The 16,313-nt window shown below is 46.5% G+C and overlaps 1 protein-coding gene across 7 annotated transcripts in view; it reads right to left on the minus strand.

Moving 5' to 3' along the window:
• Positions 1 to 16,313, minus strand: part of EPN3 (epsin 3) — a 176,924-nt gene that overhangs the window by 115,030 nt on the left and 45,581 nt on the right. For all 7 annotated transcript variants that reach the window (XM_069200062.1, XM_069200060.1, XM_069200056.1 and 4 more), the window contains exon 2: positions 13,277 to 14,007. In XM_069200062.1, the coding sequence (XP_069056163.1) occupies positions 13,277 to 13,850 (574 nt within the window). In that variant the 5' untranslated portion in view covers positions 13,851 to 14,007. The remainder of the gene's footprint in view (positions 1 to 13,276; positions 14,008 to 16,313) is intronic.

Genomic DNA, 16,313 nt, shown 5'->3' on the forward strand with positions numbered 1-16,313 from the left:
GGAGGAGACCAAACAAAGAAAATACAGCGAAAATTTAATTTAAAAAAAAGAAATTGGGGAAAAGGGCTGCAGAAGAAAGTTTGTGTTTTTATCCCTGAAAATGGCATCAACAAATGGTTTGCTGTGGGACAATCACCAGCTTTCAGGAACAGGCAGACTTGATTCAGAAATCCAAATTTTTCAACACAATTTGGCATTTTACTGGGACATACCCCATTTTTACTATTTTTTGTGCTTTCAGTCTCCTTCCAGTTAGTGCCAGAAATGGGTATGAAAGCCATGCTGGATCCTAGACAGCTAAACGTTTCTGAAAAGTAGACAACATTCTCAATTCAGCAAGGGGTGGTTCGTCAAGGTTTTACTACAGAAAGCTAAAATAAAAATAAATATTGAAATTAAGGTGAAAAAAAGAGCCATTCCTGTCCATGTTTTCTTCTATAACTTTTTCCAGCTATGGCAGATTTTTGAAAGCAATATACAGTTACGTCTGCTGGACTCAGCTGGTTGCGGGGATATAGGGGATAGGGGGATGTAGGTTCATCAAGAACCCTAGGTACCCAGAGCCAATAAATGAGCTGCACCTTGCAACGGGTTTTCAATGTATACAGGGTATATACAGCAATTCATTTGCTGAAATATAAAAAGAGTGGAAAATAGGCATCAAGGAAACCTTTGTATTTCCAAAATGGGCACAAGATAAGGTGTTGAGAAGAAGTGGTTATTTGCACACCTCTGAATTCTGGGGTCCCCATTCTAGCATATGAATTACAGGGCATTTCTCAAATAGACATCTTTTTTACAGACTGTCTTACACTTGGAAAGAAAAACGAAGAGAAAGACAAGGGGCAATAAAACTTGTTCTTCTATTCTGTGTTCCCCCAAGCCTCTCGATAAAAATTGTACCTCACTTGTGTGGGTAAGCCTAATGCCCGCGACAGGAATTGCAACATGGACACATCACATTTTTACATTTAAATCTGTTGGGAAGCCTACCAAACCTGCGCATTTCTGAAAACTAGACACCTAGGGGAATCCAGGATGGGGTGACTTGTGGGGCTCTCTCCAGTTTCTGTTACCCAGAATCCTTTACAAACCTCACAATTTGGCAACATAAACTTTTTCCTCACATTTCAGTGATAGAAAGGTCTGGAATCTGAGAGGAGACACAAATTTCGTTCCACCCAGCATTTCCTGAAGTCTACTGATAACAGTGGTACCTTACTTGTATGGGTAGGCCTAGTGCCCGCAACAGGAAATGCCCCAAAACACTACATGGATACATCAAAATTACAAATACAAAACTACTTGTTTTTGTGTGTGTGGAGGGGGAAGGGGCTGCTTTTTTGGTCCTGGGCTCAGCAGCCATCTAGGGAAACCTACAAACCCAGACATTTCTGAAAACTAGACACCCAAGGGAGTTCAGGGAGGAGTGACTTGCGTGGATCCCCCAGAACCCAGAGTCCTCAGCAAACCTAAAATTCAGCAAAAAAAAAAAAGAAAAAGACAAATCACAATTTCCCACATTTCTGTGTGGGCTCACCGCACCAGCACAAATTGCCAACCACCCAACGTGCCCCTCAGTCTCCCGATAAAAAGGTTACCTCATTTGTGTAGGTTGGCCAAGTGCCTGTGACATGGAAGAGACAAACACATGTTGAAATTGAGGGGGAACCAAAGCGGGTTCAAAAAGGCAGTTTGAAAAAAAAACTATTTTTAGGCTGACAAGTGGGGCAGAACTTTTATCAATATAGATGAGACAATGCTGGGTGGTAGGAATTTTGTGGATTCCTGCAGATTCCGGAAGGTTCCATCACAAAAATGTGGGGAAAATGTGTGATTTCAAGCAGAGTTGGAGGTTTGCAGGGCATTGTGGGTAAGAATAAGGTGGAGGGTGCATGTGAAAAATACCACCATGGACTCACCCAGATGTTTAGTTTCCAGATGCGTCTAGGCATCATAGATTTTTCTACACAGCAGTGTCCCGAAGTCCAAAAAGTGCAGCCCTCACCATTCCAAGTGGGATGATTTTGAGAGCTAGCGAAGCTCTCATGGCCCAAACGTAAAACCAAAACCCAAAATAATCAAATGTCCTCTTGCTTGCCGTTGGGATAAGATCGTTTAGTGTGCGGAGGGCGAGCTGAATGGGTGGGGGCATAACCATGCCCATACTGGTTGGTAACCACCACCCCACTTTTTTTTTTTTTTTTTTTAAATTCCCTGGCATCTAGTAGGCTTTCTGCCCCCACCATCCCCCACCCCGGGGAGTAGATCAGGGGTAATTGCCCCAACTGCCCACTGGTGGGCAGAACAACTTTGTTCCTATTTATTTGGGGTGGGGGTATGGCCATACACCTACCCTCTTTAAAAAAAAAAATTTACAAAAAATCTTCCCTGGTGTCTGGTGGGCTTTATGCCCTCCCCTGGTGGCAGATAGGCCTTACAAAAATAGGCCGATCTAACCCCAAGGGGGGCTGAAATGACCAACAGTAATGTGACCCGATGGGGAGCGACCCTTGCCCAAGGGGCTGCCCCCCTAAAAAACAAAATAAACACACACAAAATCCCTGGTGTCTAAGTGGCCTAAAATAAATTTGCCCCCCCAGGGGAGCCACACTTGCTTAAGGGGTTGCTTAACATCTGTTAAAAAAAAAAAAGAAAAAAAAATCCCTGGTGCCTATTGGTTTTTGACCCCCCTTGGGGGCAGATCAGCCTAATTAAAATAGGCTGGTCAGCCCCCAAGGGGGGCAGAGTTGGCCTAAAATAAATTTGCCCCCGATGGGAGCGACCCTTGCCTGAGAGGCCGCTCCCCAAAAAAGGTCTAATAAAAAAAATGCCCCCACTTTATGATCGGGCTGCAGAAATGCTCAAAGAGACATGAAGGGAAAGGAAAGGCCTTTACTTTCATGTCTCTGTTCCGTCCCCAACCCTGATTGGAAGAGCAAGTGTTTGTATTTCTCTTCCAATTGCGGGGAGGCCTCTGACGCGTGCGTGCCGACGTCATCAGACGTCACTGGAGAGGTTCAGGGGGAAGTGGGGGAGGCCCATAGAGCGCTAGCGCTCTCCCTGTGGGCTGTGTGCAGGACGAGCTGGACTCATCCTCTGTGCACGGTAACCGTGGCCGAGGGTGAGACCAGCTCATCCCAGGCACCGTAGGAGTTAAAAAAAAATCAACAAAGGTTTAAGAAAAAAAAATAAAACACAGCTTGTCTGGTACAATCCCGGACTTAATTAGAACATCTTTGAGCCCAGCCACTTGGTAATTGATGTCACAATGCATCTCAAACTAAAGCAGGTAGCATCAAAGAAAGCAACATTATAGAATGCTCATTGATGCTGATTTAGTGACTGAGAACTGGGCAAACTGCATGTAACCCCTAAAACAGCACAAAACTGGACAACATAGCCACCTCTTAACCAGATGCCTAAGTCAAGAATCCTAAGTGTCTTCTTCAACCAAAACATCCCATTTATTTCATAAGTCAACCTTACAAGTCATTCACATAATCAAAAGCACTCACTAGCAGCTAAGCAAAGCCAAACAAGGCACTAGCTCTTTTTTTTTTTTAAATAAAAAAAGAGCATCAGTAGGTCCATCAAATTGTCAAAACTAGGGGCAGGGCCAAGATGGCAGACGTGCTGGAATCTTTTCGTCTCTAGTCCCTGCCTACATTTGTTTTAATCATGTACCTCAAATGACCTTGGGGGCCACTTCACTTCCTTGATGCTCGAAGCCCCGTTTTAAGAAAGGGCACGATCATCAGGCAGACACCCGGTCCAAGACCTTGTCGAGTTTGGAGCGCTCAAGAGCCCCAGCTTGGTTGATGAAGAGGAACCAGGCATGGCACAGAGGAACGCAGAAGGCTCCAGTGTGTGATGTTACTGGAGGCTACAGACTAGGGTAGTGCTAGCCACAGCACTGGATTGATGAAGTGAGCTCTGGCGGAAAGATGAGCCTGTCTCGAGGGCCCCCAGGTGGCGAGGCCTGCAAGTCCTGCACCCATGCAGTTCGCAGCTTCACCTCAAATCTTGCATGAGTGAGTAGTGTGCTCTAGGTGGTCTGGTTAGCAGAGAGGGAGCATACTCACCGAGATATAGGGAAGGTCCAACCCTTGCAGCCACTTGGACTCCTCTTGAATGTGCCTGTCCTACAGTGCAGAAAATATAAGCGATTTCCTGCGTGAACCATTGTGTAAAGTAAAGCCATGTGACAGCTCCGCATGTCTCATAAAAAGATAACTGCTACGGTCAACTTTTTTGCATACTAGGCAGACTGGGGCCATATGGCAGAGAAGGGGGCAATGCTGGGGTGTAGGAGGTGCATGCAGATAAGGAAAACTTGGCCCTAGACAGCCCACACACAGAAAAATAGAATTGTGTGATGAACTGCAACAGAATTTCTACAAAGGCTGGCTGATATGTGCTCTGACCTGTGTAAAAAATACAGAAACTCCGTACACACTTTATCTTGGTGGGCCATCACAACGTCAGCTTGACACCCTGGGAAAACAACAAGCAGCTATGTCTTCCCTCACATCTGTGGTAGATCACCAATTAAGGTTGGGCTTAGACAAATCTGATGAAAGAATCTGCAGATCGGTGGCCTGAACGAAGAAGTTATGGAGCTTAATTTCAAAGCTTTTTGTGACAGCTATGTTATCGTAAATGTAGGAAGATGGGCATAGTGAGGTCGGTCTTGACAGGGTCCACTGGATCAGTCCTAGGCAAGTAAGTCAACAACAACGACGACAAGACATTTTGGTCCTATTTTGTTACTACTCCAAAATTGAGGAAGTACTGGGAAAATCAAGAGAGCTTAGCAACATCTCCTTTCAGGAACACACACGCTACACCTATCAAGGCATAGTGCAGCGATGAGCAGAAAGGAAATCACTCAGAAGCTGCAAGAAGATGGTGTCAAGTATTGCTGTAAATATTGTTTCAGTCTTTCTTTCTAATCAAGGAGTTATAAGACATCATGGCAGGGAGAGGATTCGTGCCATGTCTCTGCTGGAAATCACTGAGCCTGTGGATCCGCAGCACTCATCATAGTGAACAAAATGAAGGAACAATTCTTGTGCTTTTTCAAAGGGACAAGGCTCATCCAGATGGAGTCACCCAAGGGGCAGAGCTGCCACACGGTGAGATTTAGGGGTTCAAAAATGACTCTAGCCAGAGGATCTCCAAGGCAGCATGGTGGTGACACTGACAACTCCGCAACAAGGAGGGATTGTGATCTATTTTCCTCCACACACACTTTACTGTGGGGAAGCCAAAGCTCACGACTGAATTGGATGGCAGGTAGGGGGCCCACGCAGGAAACATGTGTTATCGAACAGTGGCTTTGGGGACAGCACAAAGTTCTGATGACCAGTTGGAGACCCAGGGGTGGGGAAGGTATCCTTTTGCCCTTTGATCTTCTTTGAATCCAGAATTGGGCTCAGTGGGGGAGGGAGGGGGTGGAGGGAGTTGGGGAGTCCAATCCCTCGGAGTGCAAGGATGAGGTTTCTTGCTCCTCTCGATGTGGTGGTAGGGATGACGTAATGCCCCAGGCCCTGAACTTGCAGGAGGTTTGGACATGCACCTTTCTTGCCTAAGTTTTGTTGTGTTATTGTTATTTTCGTTCATAATGGGAAATGGGATTATTCTGCTACTGCTGAACTATGTAGCGACAAGCTATTCTACTCACAAGCTCATGTGGTCTCCTTTAACCAGAGATAAATGGAGATTACTACTATTCTCAATGTACAGGGCCTCAACAGCTGCCAGATTTTAGAGAGGTCCAGGCACAGGATATATCCCACAATCTACTTTGCCTCCGCAACAATGAGCAGTGAAGGTTAACCATTCCTAGCAGGTGCAGTGTTTACTATCTAGTTTTGGGTACTAGGGTTAGCAAGGAGGGTAGATATTTTGATTAGGACACTTCAGAGCTACCTGATACTGCTAGCTACAGTTTACGCCCCAAAGTTCCCCAAAGATGCATATCTTCGCCAATTCCTCTTGGTCTGCCTTGGATGATAAAAGTGCAGATTATTCTCACCAGTGATTTTTACAAGTTATGGGACCCCCAGAAACACAGGGAAGCTGGCCAGCCGTGACACTTTTCTAGATGGTAAGAGCTGTATCCCTGTGAAACTTAATGTAGCAATTACTCGCATGTCCCCTGGAAGCACTCTTGGATTGATTATTATTTGAGTCAGCACATAACTTTTATCAGAGGCCGGTGAATTCAAAATGGGAGTGACAGCAGTCTCGGACCATGCTTCACTAACCGTACATTTCATATTAGGAGACAGGGAACCCCCATGCAACTGCTGCCTCCCTCTACCAATGCTCAGGGATCTGGTAACCCATGAAGAAACTGGCCACTGATGAAGAAATTGCTCTGCCTAGCGAGTCGGTCATGCCCAGCCCACATCTGATTGTGAACTTAGCTGCGTCTCTCCGGTCAGCCACCGCTACTGCTCAGGAGAATATGCCCTGGGCGTCTTCAAAGCCCACAGGCAGCACATGCGCAACCAAATCCGAACGGGAACAGGAGTAATGGGCCAAAAGGCATGCAGTGCTCACAGACCACAATGCCAGAGTGGTGGAGGAAAACATCATCTTGCCCAAGGTGTCCATCAAATCAAATCATTAGCATTTGTAAAGCGCGCTACTCACCCGTGCGGGTCTCAAGGCGCTAGGGGGGAAAGGGGGGGTTATCGCTGCTCGAACAGCCAAGTCTTTAGGAGTCTCCGGAAAGCGGAGTGGTCCTGGGTGGTCCTGAGGCTGGTGGGGAGGGAGTTCCAGGTCTTGGCCGCCAGGAAGGAGAAAGATCTCCCACCCGCCGTGGAGCGGCGGGTGCGAGGGACGGCAGCAAGTGCGAGGCCAGCGGAGCGGAGGGGGCGGGTGGGGACGTAGAAGCTGAGGCGTCTGTTGAGGTATTCCGGTCCCTTGTTGTGGAGGGCTTTGTGTGCGTGGGTGAGAAGACGGAAGGTGATCCTTTTGCTGACTGGGAGCCAATGCAGGTGTCTCAGGTGTGCGGAGATGTGGCTGTTGCGGGGTACGTCGAGGATGAGGCGGGCCGAGGCGTTTTGGATGCGTTGCAGGCGGTTTTGGAGTTTGGCGGTGGTCCCGGCGTAGAGGGTGTTGCCGTAGTCCAGGCGACTCGTGACAAGGGCGTGGGTCACGGTTTTTCTGGTGTCGGCGGGGATCCAGCGGAAGATCTTGCGGAGCATGCGGAGAGTGAGGAAGCAGGCGGAGGACACGGCGTTGACTTGCTTGGTCATGGTGAGAAGAGGGTCCAAGATGAAGCCGAGGTTGCGGGCGTGGTCTGCGGGGGTCGGTGCGGTGCCGAGGGCCGTGGGCCACCAGGAGTCGTCCCAGGCGGACGGGGTGTTGCCGAGGATGAGGACTTCCGTTTTTTCAGAGTTCAGCTTTAGGCGGCTGAGCCTCATCCAATCTGCGACGTCCTTCATACCCTCTTGTAGGTTGGTCTTGGCGCTGGCGGGGTCCTTGGTGAGGGAGAGTACAAGTTGGGTGTCGTCGGCGTAGGAGGTGATGATGATGTCGTGCTTGCGTACGATGTCGGCGAGGGGGCTCATGTAGACATTGAAGAGTGTCGGGCTGAGCGATGAGCCTTGAGGTACGCCGCAGATGATCTTGGTGGGTTCTGAGCGAAACGGAGGGAGGTAAACTCTTTGGGAGCGGTTAGCGAGGAAGGAGGCGATCCAGTCCAGGGCCTGGCCTTGGATCCCGGTGGAGCGTAGGCGGGTGATTAGGGTGCGGTGACAGACGGTGTCAAAGGCAGCCGAGAGGTCGAGGAGAATGAGGGCGACTGTTTCACCGTTGTCCATCAGGGTTCTGATGTCGTCTGTGACTGAGATGAGGGCGGTTTCCGTGCTGTGGTTGGTTCGGAATCCGGTTTGTGAAGGGTCGAGCAGGTTGTTGTCTTCCAGGAAGGTGGTCAGCTGTTTGTTGACGGTCTTTTCTATTACCTTGGCTGGGAAAGGTAGAAGAGAGATGGGGCGGAAGTTTTTCAGGTCGCTTGGGTCAGCCGTAGGTTTCTTTAGTAGGGCGTTGACTTCAGCGTGCTTCCAGCATTCGGGGAAGGTAGCAGAAGAAAAAGAAGAGTTGATGACGGTCTGGAGGTGCGGGGCGATGATGTCGTCGGCTTTGTTAAAGATGAAGTGCGGGCAGGGGTCCGAAGGGGCGCCGGAGTGGATAGAGTTCATGATGGATTTGGTTTCTTCCGTGTTGATGTGGGTCCAGTTGTTGAGGGTGATGTCCGGGGAAGCGGGTTCAGTGGTGTATGGTTGGGTCTGGTGTCCGAAGCTGTCGTGGAGGTCGCTGATCTTGCGATGGAAGAAAGTGGCGAGGGATTCGCACAAATCCTGTGAGGGCGTGACGGCGTTGGCGCTGGCGCTGGGGTTGGAGAACTCTTTGACGATGCTGAAGAGTTCTCTGCTGTTGTGGCTGTTTTTGTCTAGTCTGTCGGTGAAAAAGTTCCTTTTGGCAGTGCGGATCAGGTGGTGGTGTTCGCGTGTAGCGTTCTTGAGGGCGGTCATGTTGTCAGCGGTGTGGTCCTTGCGCCAGGCCTTCTCAAGGGCACGACAAGTTTTCTTTGATTCTTTGAGGGTGTCAGAGAACCAGAGAGGTTTTTTGGTGTTGGTCTGTCGATGCGTGCGTTTGAGGGGAGCAAGGTTGTCAGCGCAGTTGGAGATCCAGTTTGTGAGGTTGAGAGCTGCGTCGTTGGGGTCGGTGGTGAGGGTGGGTTGGTTGGCGGCGAGAGCGGAGAAGAGTTGCTCTTCAGGGATCTTGTTCCATTGGAAGCTTGGACCACCAAGCTCTCGGGGATGGGTGTTTGGCGAGGAAAGAGGGGTTCTTTTGGCAGGACAATGGCAGCAGGCGATTGTCCTGTTCACAGGAGCCCCTATGCATGGCTTGGGCCATGCCCCAAGCAGGAGATTGATGAGGGCTTCAATAAATGAGGTTCTGAAGGGGTGACTCCTGGCTGAACCACTGCTGTCAAGACGTTAGCTTTGACAGCCACCGAGGGCAGCTGAGGGTCAAGGACCTCAGCCACCCTCCTCACCACTATAGCAAATGTGGCAACCTCCTATGTACCACAGTAGTGGGAGAGACCAAGCCAATATCGGGGATATGTCTAGTCCACTGGCATCTGCCAATTCCTCACATCAGTCCATATCAGGGTCTAGAGGCTGGTATTCTTGAGGGTCTAGTGGCACCTCCCTATTTTCCCCAAGTCATACCCAAAGGAATAGGGCTCAGGCCTGGAAGGAATGACTCCAGTCAGTGCCAGCGTCGGATGACACCCCTCTCTGGCTCTGTCTCAGAATCTGGGATGAGAATGGGAATGGGACCGCCAACATCAGCAATGAGATTGGGGAAGGTCTAGGTGGCATGACCGGCGCCAGTCCAGATTCATCTGTGGATTCAAGGGCCCAGGCAGGTGCCAAGGGCGCACCTGCCGGCAGGGGACCAGTAGAAGCCCCTCCTGAACCCAAAGTGCCTGAAAGCGCTCCAGCGGGGTTTGACTGCCCAAGTATGAGGTGCACAGCCTTATAGAGTTCTCAAAGTTTGGTGGAGGTCGCTGCCGGAAACTTGGGGAGATGCGTAAACATCGCAGGTGCAGGCTAAACCGCAGAGTGAGGCCTGGGGTGATGATGCTCCCTTCTCTCTGCAGATGACTTTGATGGGCGGGGAGAAGTCAAAGGCCTCTTTGAGTTCTTGTACTTCATCTTTTTGTGGGATGACTGACAAATATCAAAGGTTCCAAGACCGATCCCGGCCTCTCGACCAGGAATGAAACCATTGCAGCATCACACGTTGAGCTGAAGGGAGCCTGAGGGATTCCTCCTTCAAGGCCTTGGGGTGCATGGAGCAAGATCTTAGTGTCATGGTTGCGCTCAAGGCCCCAGAGACAGGCGAGATGTGGTCAGTCACCGACATTTGTCAATAATAGGGTCCACCAAGCTTGAATCCAGCCTTCCTTATGGACATCCCTGCCACAGGAGAAAAAAATATGTTTAAAAAAAAAAAAAAAAAACTTTTTAAAAAAGTAAGAAAATGTCAGTCAAAATATGACTGGAGGTAGCTTTCTCCAGATCTGTGCTGAGTGGTGCGGAAAGAAAAGGACAGACGTCAGTATGCTGGGCTGGCACTAATACAGGCATCGGGCACCTCACATCCAACACAGACAACTGGCAACAAAGCCACTGGAACTGAACGATGCCACCTGGGGTATGTACTGCTCACAAAACATTTCCAGATCCAACCTGACACCTGGGGATAATTCTAAGGTAAGGAGTCTGGGGCTAGATGTCTTTCAGATACTCTGTGTCTGGGAAACCAGCATAAAAGCTCAGGGTCTGGTGGCTATCCCTCACCCTAGACCCCCATTCATTACAACACTGACATTACCTCTACAGTAGAAGGCATAACCTTTCATGAATGGAGGGAGGAGGTAAGCAAGCTGCTGCTGGATATGTGTGAGGTTTCAATACACATAACGTTTTTGCAATACAAGATAGACCGTGACCTTTCAGAGAAGGCCAAATTGTAAAATGCACAGCCCAGACACTAGGTAACCAACCCTTCAATTTGTTTGGGGATGAACACGAGAGAAGACTCTGCTTGAATGCCTGCTCCCCAAACAAGTAAGCAGTAAATCTAACTGTCTGCAAGCATTGCTCGCACAGGAGGCCCCCCAGCTTGGGCTAACAAGTAGTGGGAATGGGATTAAAGCAACCAAGCGTCACAAAAACAGTGGGAGCAGTTGGGCATGGACACACATCCCAAGTCTGTTTTATTTAGGGTGATGGATTATAAATTCTGACATAGCACCACCACACTCCTCATCCCTTGCACTAAGTGTTCCTAAATGCCAACCCAAACTGTTTGAGGGTCTGGAGGACAAGAGGTGATTCAATGCATTTTTCGTGGCAGTGCCGTCTGGTCCATCCCTTTGGGGAGGGTGTGGCTGCTCTTAGAAAGGAGATTTTGGGATATCCAATACCCCTTTGTCCCCGAGATCATGGTGCTTGGCTTGAGATCTTATGAACTTGAAATGATGTCCAAAAGTGACTGGCACATGCCGCTACACTGTCATAGACCATCTTAGCTAACAATAAGCTTTTACTGGAAAGAGGAGGACACCCCACAAATCTCCCAATGGTGCCATACATAGACTCTGGACGATATTAGCTATGGAACATTTGCCTAACAATATTAACAGCACCCACTGCGGTTTGAGTCTCAATAGAAGCTGGAATACCGGGTCTTGTGTAGGGTCCTACTGAACACCACACTTCCTCCAAGATGGAAGGTCCTTCAATTGCTTTATTTTTATTTTTTTTACTGTTGGGGGTGGGTGGGTCAGGATCTGGAAAGAGCTGGAAGGTACGGTCAGCTATATGAAGACTCTTCAGCAGGCTATGGGGAGGGTGGCCGAGTGGGTCATTCCCTGGGGAGGGTGACAGGGGAGGGGAAGGAGGACTGGAGGGTTTAAACTGTTAGGAGAGATGCTAGTGTATTAGATTTTCTTTGACATCTTATGCACCTTTTTACACGCCATCATTTGAGCATAGAATATAGTAAGAAATGTTTTGTCTATACCGGTGTTCCCTCAAGCTGTGGATCTCGACCCAGTGATGGGTCGCAAGCCGATTTGGGTGGGTCAGGAAATGCGGAGGGAAAAAAAATGGCTTTAATTTCTGTCATTAACTTGTCACATTTGTCGGCAATTCAAAGACAGAGGTCAAATGTTCGGCTGCTTTATTCTTTCAACGTGAGGATTGGTGTTTAGCTTTCTTTCTCTGATTGCAAATTGAGAGCAGCTTGTAAAGTTAATTATGTGACAAAGTCGGACGCCGTTTTTTTGCAATACACAACACAAGGTAAATATCTGTAAATGAACTGTATGCCTCTTGCAATTAGGAAAGCAAAAATAAAGCACTTTTGTTTGTAATTCTGAAGTGTGCTGGAGATTTTAATAGGATCAAAAGAGATCAGACACTTCATGGTCCACAAATGCTAAATATTCACAAAAAAAACGATTTCCACACATTATCATTTGTGTGGGGTAGAACTTTACCGGGAAAACTGTATATCTGTGCAAATTTAGTTTCAGTGAAAAAATGTACTGTCTGCAAATGAAAAGGCACTGCCACACCTGGCTTTAGTTACATAAAAAAAAATTTAAATTTTTTTTTAAAAAAAATCGCCCCACTTCATGTCCATTAAAGGTACGGGGGTGCAAATGTTTGTTGTTCTGAAAAGTGGATTGTGATTCTAAAAAGAATGGAAGTATGGGAAACACTGGTCTTTACACAAAAAAATGGCAAAACTAGACACTGTGAATCATGAAACTTGTTCAAATGCAGTCAAATTGGCATGCAGAGTAAAAATGAAGATACTCTTCATCTTCAATCATACCTTCTAGAATACTGAAGCAAAGTAGAGATAATCAAGAATCTGCTACAGTCAGCCATTTAGATGCTTGAAACAAAATGCAACAGCATAGTCCTGGCTCCACAAGACAGCAATTCTGAAAATCCTCATTGCTTACTTAGGCACACAACTATGGAACCAATTACTAAATGAATTTAAATTAATGAATCAATCCAACACTTTAAAATAGAATCTAAAGGAAGTCCTCTTCAGAGAATTATGTGACTGCTAACCAGCCCAAAGAAAATACACGTCTCCATTCCTTATGACAGTAGTGTCCTTATAGGGACTGGTCTCTGCTACTGCCCTCACCTGTAAACGCTTTTTCACCCTTCTGACTGCACTGCCTATTTCTGCCTAAATTATTTGTAAGCACATCTTACATGCTTATGACTTTTTTTTTGCACTGTGTGCAAAAAGGTGTTTGCCAGTCTACTCGCCTGCAGCCATAACACCAAGAGAATCCAAAGGTTACAGGGACAGAAAGTAGCACTGAGAGCACTGAGAGCACCCCCAAATGTCTTCAGTCCCTTAAACACTACTATAGTGTGAGACTGGCTGAACAATGACTTCCTCCTAAATCTCAAGGACAGACTTAATTGCTAAGCAGTCTCTCCTATGTCACACTGAATATTGAGGGACTAACTTGATGGACCATAATTCTGCTATGTTATTTAAGCAGGTACTGATGACAAGCATGGACAATGAGTATGTTGAATGCTACCAATTTCATCTGCATTCACCTCTGGCACGCGCCCTCTCAACCACATTTTTTTTTATGTACTACCCATGGCCCTTCCACCAATGTTACTGTTAAACCTACAGTTGTACGAGGCTGGCGAGGACCTGGATTTTGAGTTGTCATCCCCATACAGTGAAGAGCGCCTGCCATAGTTCTGCTGTTGGCTGCTACTGATGGCTCTTGCCCCTTGTGACATTCGCTCCTTTGTTTTGAGTGCATGATCCCTCTCCTGCTTCAGTTTCTCCTCATCCTTCAAGAGTGCCACAATCTGTTTAGCTTTTTCACGGACATTGATGCCTTGGTCTTTGCCATCACGGTCTATAAATTGGAAGTCCTTGAGGGTCTGTACAGTATAAAGGTTCTCACGGCACTGATGTGCTACTTTGTCAGATGCAGTTTTGATTAGGTAGTCCAGGAGGGTCAGAGCCTTGTATACATGGCGCCAGTTCTTCCCGCTATCGTTTAGACGCCTCCAGATCATGTCCATCACCTCTGAGAAAGCAACAGCGTTGAATGTGAGGTCAGCAATCTCAGACATCACAGATGTGGATGGGCCCCAGGGATCATTGGAAGTTGCTTCGCGGACTTTTATCTCCGCTTCAGTGTAATTGTGCACAATATTTTTGACCTGTCGACGTAAAGATGAGGTGGTCATGATTGAGTTATGGAAAACAGCAAAATACTCAGTAAGACGTAGAACTGTTGAGCTGCTTGCTGTAAATACTCCAAATTCACCAGTGCAGTATACGCCAGTGCCAATGGATCAGCTTCATAAGCACAGTCAGCTGAAATTTACCAGAATTCATAGGGACCTAGAAGAGAAAAAATAAAAAAAATAAACTTTTAGAATAAGGTAATTTGCCAGTTAAAGAAAATAGGACAGGAGAGGGAGATAAGAATAGGAGAAAGAAAATAGAAGGTAGAAACAGAGACATGGAGACAGAGACAATGAGAGGGGGACAGGGCCAAGTCAAAGAAAAAGGCAGAAGAGAACACCTGATCTTTCCCTACTAAAAATCCTACAATTGGACTCAATAACCTCATATCACCCAGTAACATCAAGTAGATGAAGTGTGCAAGAACCACAATATTTGAATTAGCAATTTTATGTAGCACCGTGGAAAATATATAGGTTCTCTTCTTTTCAAGAAAAATTCAAGAGAAATAGCCATTTAAAAAATAAATGGCACAAAAAGAAGGGGAAGGCAAAGATGTGCTATACCAGGCAACGCTGAAGCCCTAATGTGATTTCTGAACAAAGTAAGAGAAGTCATGTTCAATAGATCCAAGGAACTCCAGAAAGATGTTGCAGATCCAGAACCAATATTTTTGGGCTTGTGCCTTTCTGAATCTAGCTACATCAAGTTCCTGCTTCAAGGTCTCCTCTGATGACCCAAGATGCTAAATAGCTGGCTCTGTATAGCAGTATGCTCATGTGCAGGTCTTGGAAGAATAAGCAGCTTAATGAAAATGTAGCTCTATCTTTAATCCGTTACCAGTGTAGTTTGGAGAGGTTGGTGATAATATGGCTGAAGTATTTAGCTAAGCATAAAAGTCTGCCAGTTGGTGTATATCACCCTTGAAAGAACTGAATGAGGTTCAGGGTACTCACCAAAAATGGTACTGCAAAAGTGTAAGTGTAGCAAAGCATGGGAAGCAGAGCTTAGATGGGTGGTTGACAACAAAGATTTAATTTTTAGGACTATGGAGATGAAGAGTAGCAGCTTTGGCAGTGCTGTCTATATGGGGAACACTGAAAGAGAGCAATCTAGCGTATGATTATTTCACAGTCACTTACAGATCAAAACAAGTCTGGATTCTGGGGATTGAAAGTACATATTAAGTACCTAAACTCTGGTTTTGAAGTTGGATGCTGTTTATAGACTCACAAATGCTGCATAATTCTTCTGCCTAGTACCTGTTGATAGCTGCCTACTTCAAAGATTTAAAATACAGAGAGTGTCAATTGAGCACTATTAGGGAGCAGTAAATCCCCAGGCAAAGGGTGGCAAAGGGTCATTTGAGAGTACCCAAAAACTTGACAGTTTTATTGGCATTCACAGACTCCTCTTTAACATTTGCCCACATTGAACGTCCCCAAACTGACAGCTAGTGTGCCCTACAAGCCCCAATAGCTGCCTCACAATTGTTTAAAAACAAAAGGGTGATTTTGAAATCAGTTCTGGAAAAGGTGGCTATTGGCCAGTTGCAATACATATTACTCGGAGTTGTTGAAATTATTGACAGGCTGACACACAGGCGTCAACTATGAATATCAGTCAACTGCAACAATGCATCACTGTTGGTGATGCTCAAGGTGTAGGTTGTGTTTGCCTCAGTGAGTCATTACATATTAATGGGATGTAAGATGGAACTGTTGCAAGCCTTGAATACCATGGTCAGAGTAAAGAGATCCTTTCTCACTGATTGCATTCTCAATGGTTAACAGATAACTTAACCACCCCAAACATCTAGACCTTTGACTTTCCACAGCACTTCCAGTTGTCCTCTTGATTGTTTAACACAGTAGTTCTTTACTGTGAGACTTCTGTGGACCCCACTGAACCACTATTGGAAGCGAGGGGCACAGGTCTAAGTAATGTCTACGATTTGAACCACCAAAAATACACAAAACTGTAGAAACAAGTATCCGTCAAACAAATACACAAATCATGAATGATTTTCTTTAATTCACAAACAAATCAGCGCAAAGGGGTGGGGTCAAATAGCACAAGGGATGAGGGTGGAAAAGACATCTGACATGGTGGAAGACGGAGTCTCGGTGAAACCATGGGGAGCTCGCTGGAGGAGGGACAGAGACAAGACATATCGGGAAAGTGGGGGCTTTTTTCAAGACATTTTCAAATCAAGGAGTAAAAACAGTTCCTTTTAGAATGTTTTTTAAAGTACCCAATACAATTACAGATGGGGGAAACTCACTGCTTAAAGCTATATATTAACATGAATATTTTAAATTTTTTCTTCAATGGAAGAGGTCCATTAAACAGAAATACTGTTCTGAAAAAGCACAGCTACAAAAATATATGCAGTCGCAAAAAGATCTTCTTAGAAAGAAAAAAGTAGCTCTATCACCAAACAAAGGGAGATGAAGACTTAA

The sequence above is a fragment of the Pleurodeles waltl genome, chromosome 7, assembly GCF_031143425.1.
Source record: "Pleurodeles waltl isolate 20211129_DDA chromosome 7, aPleWal1.hap1.20221129, whole genome shotgun sequence".
NCBI lineage: Eukaryota > Metazoa > Chordata > Amphibia > Caudata > Salamandridae > Pleurodeles > Pleurodeles waltl.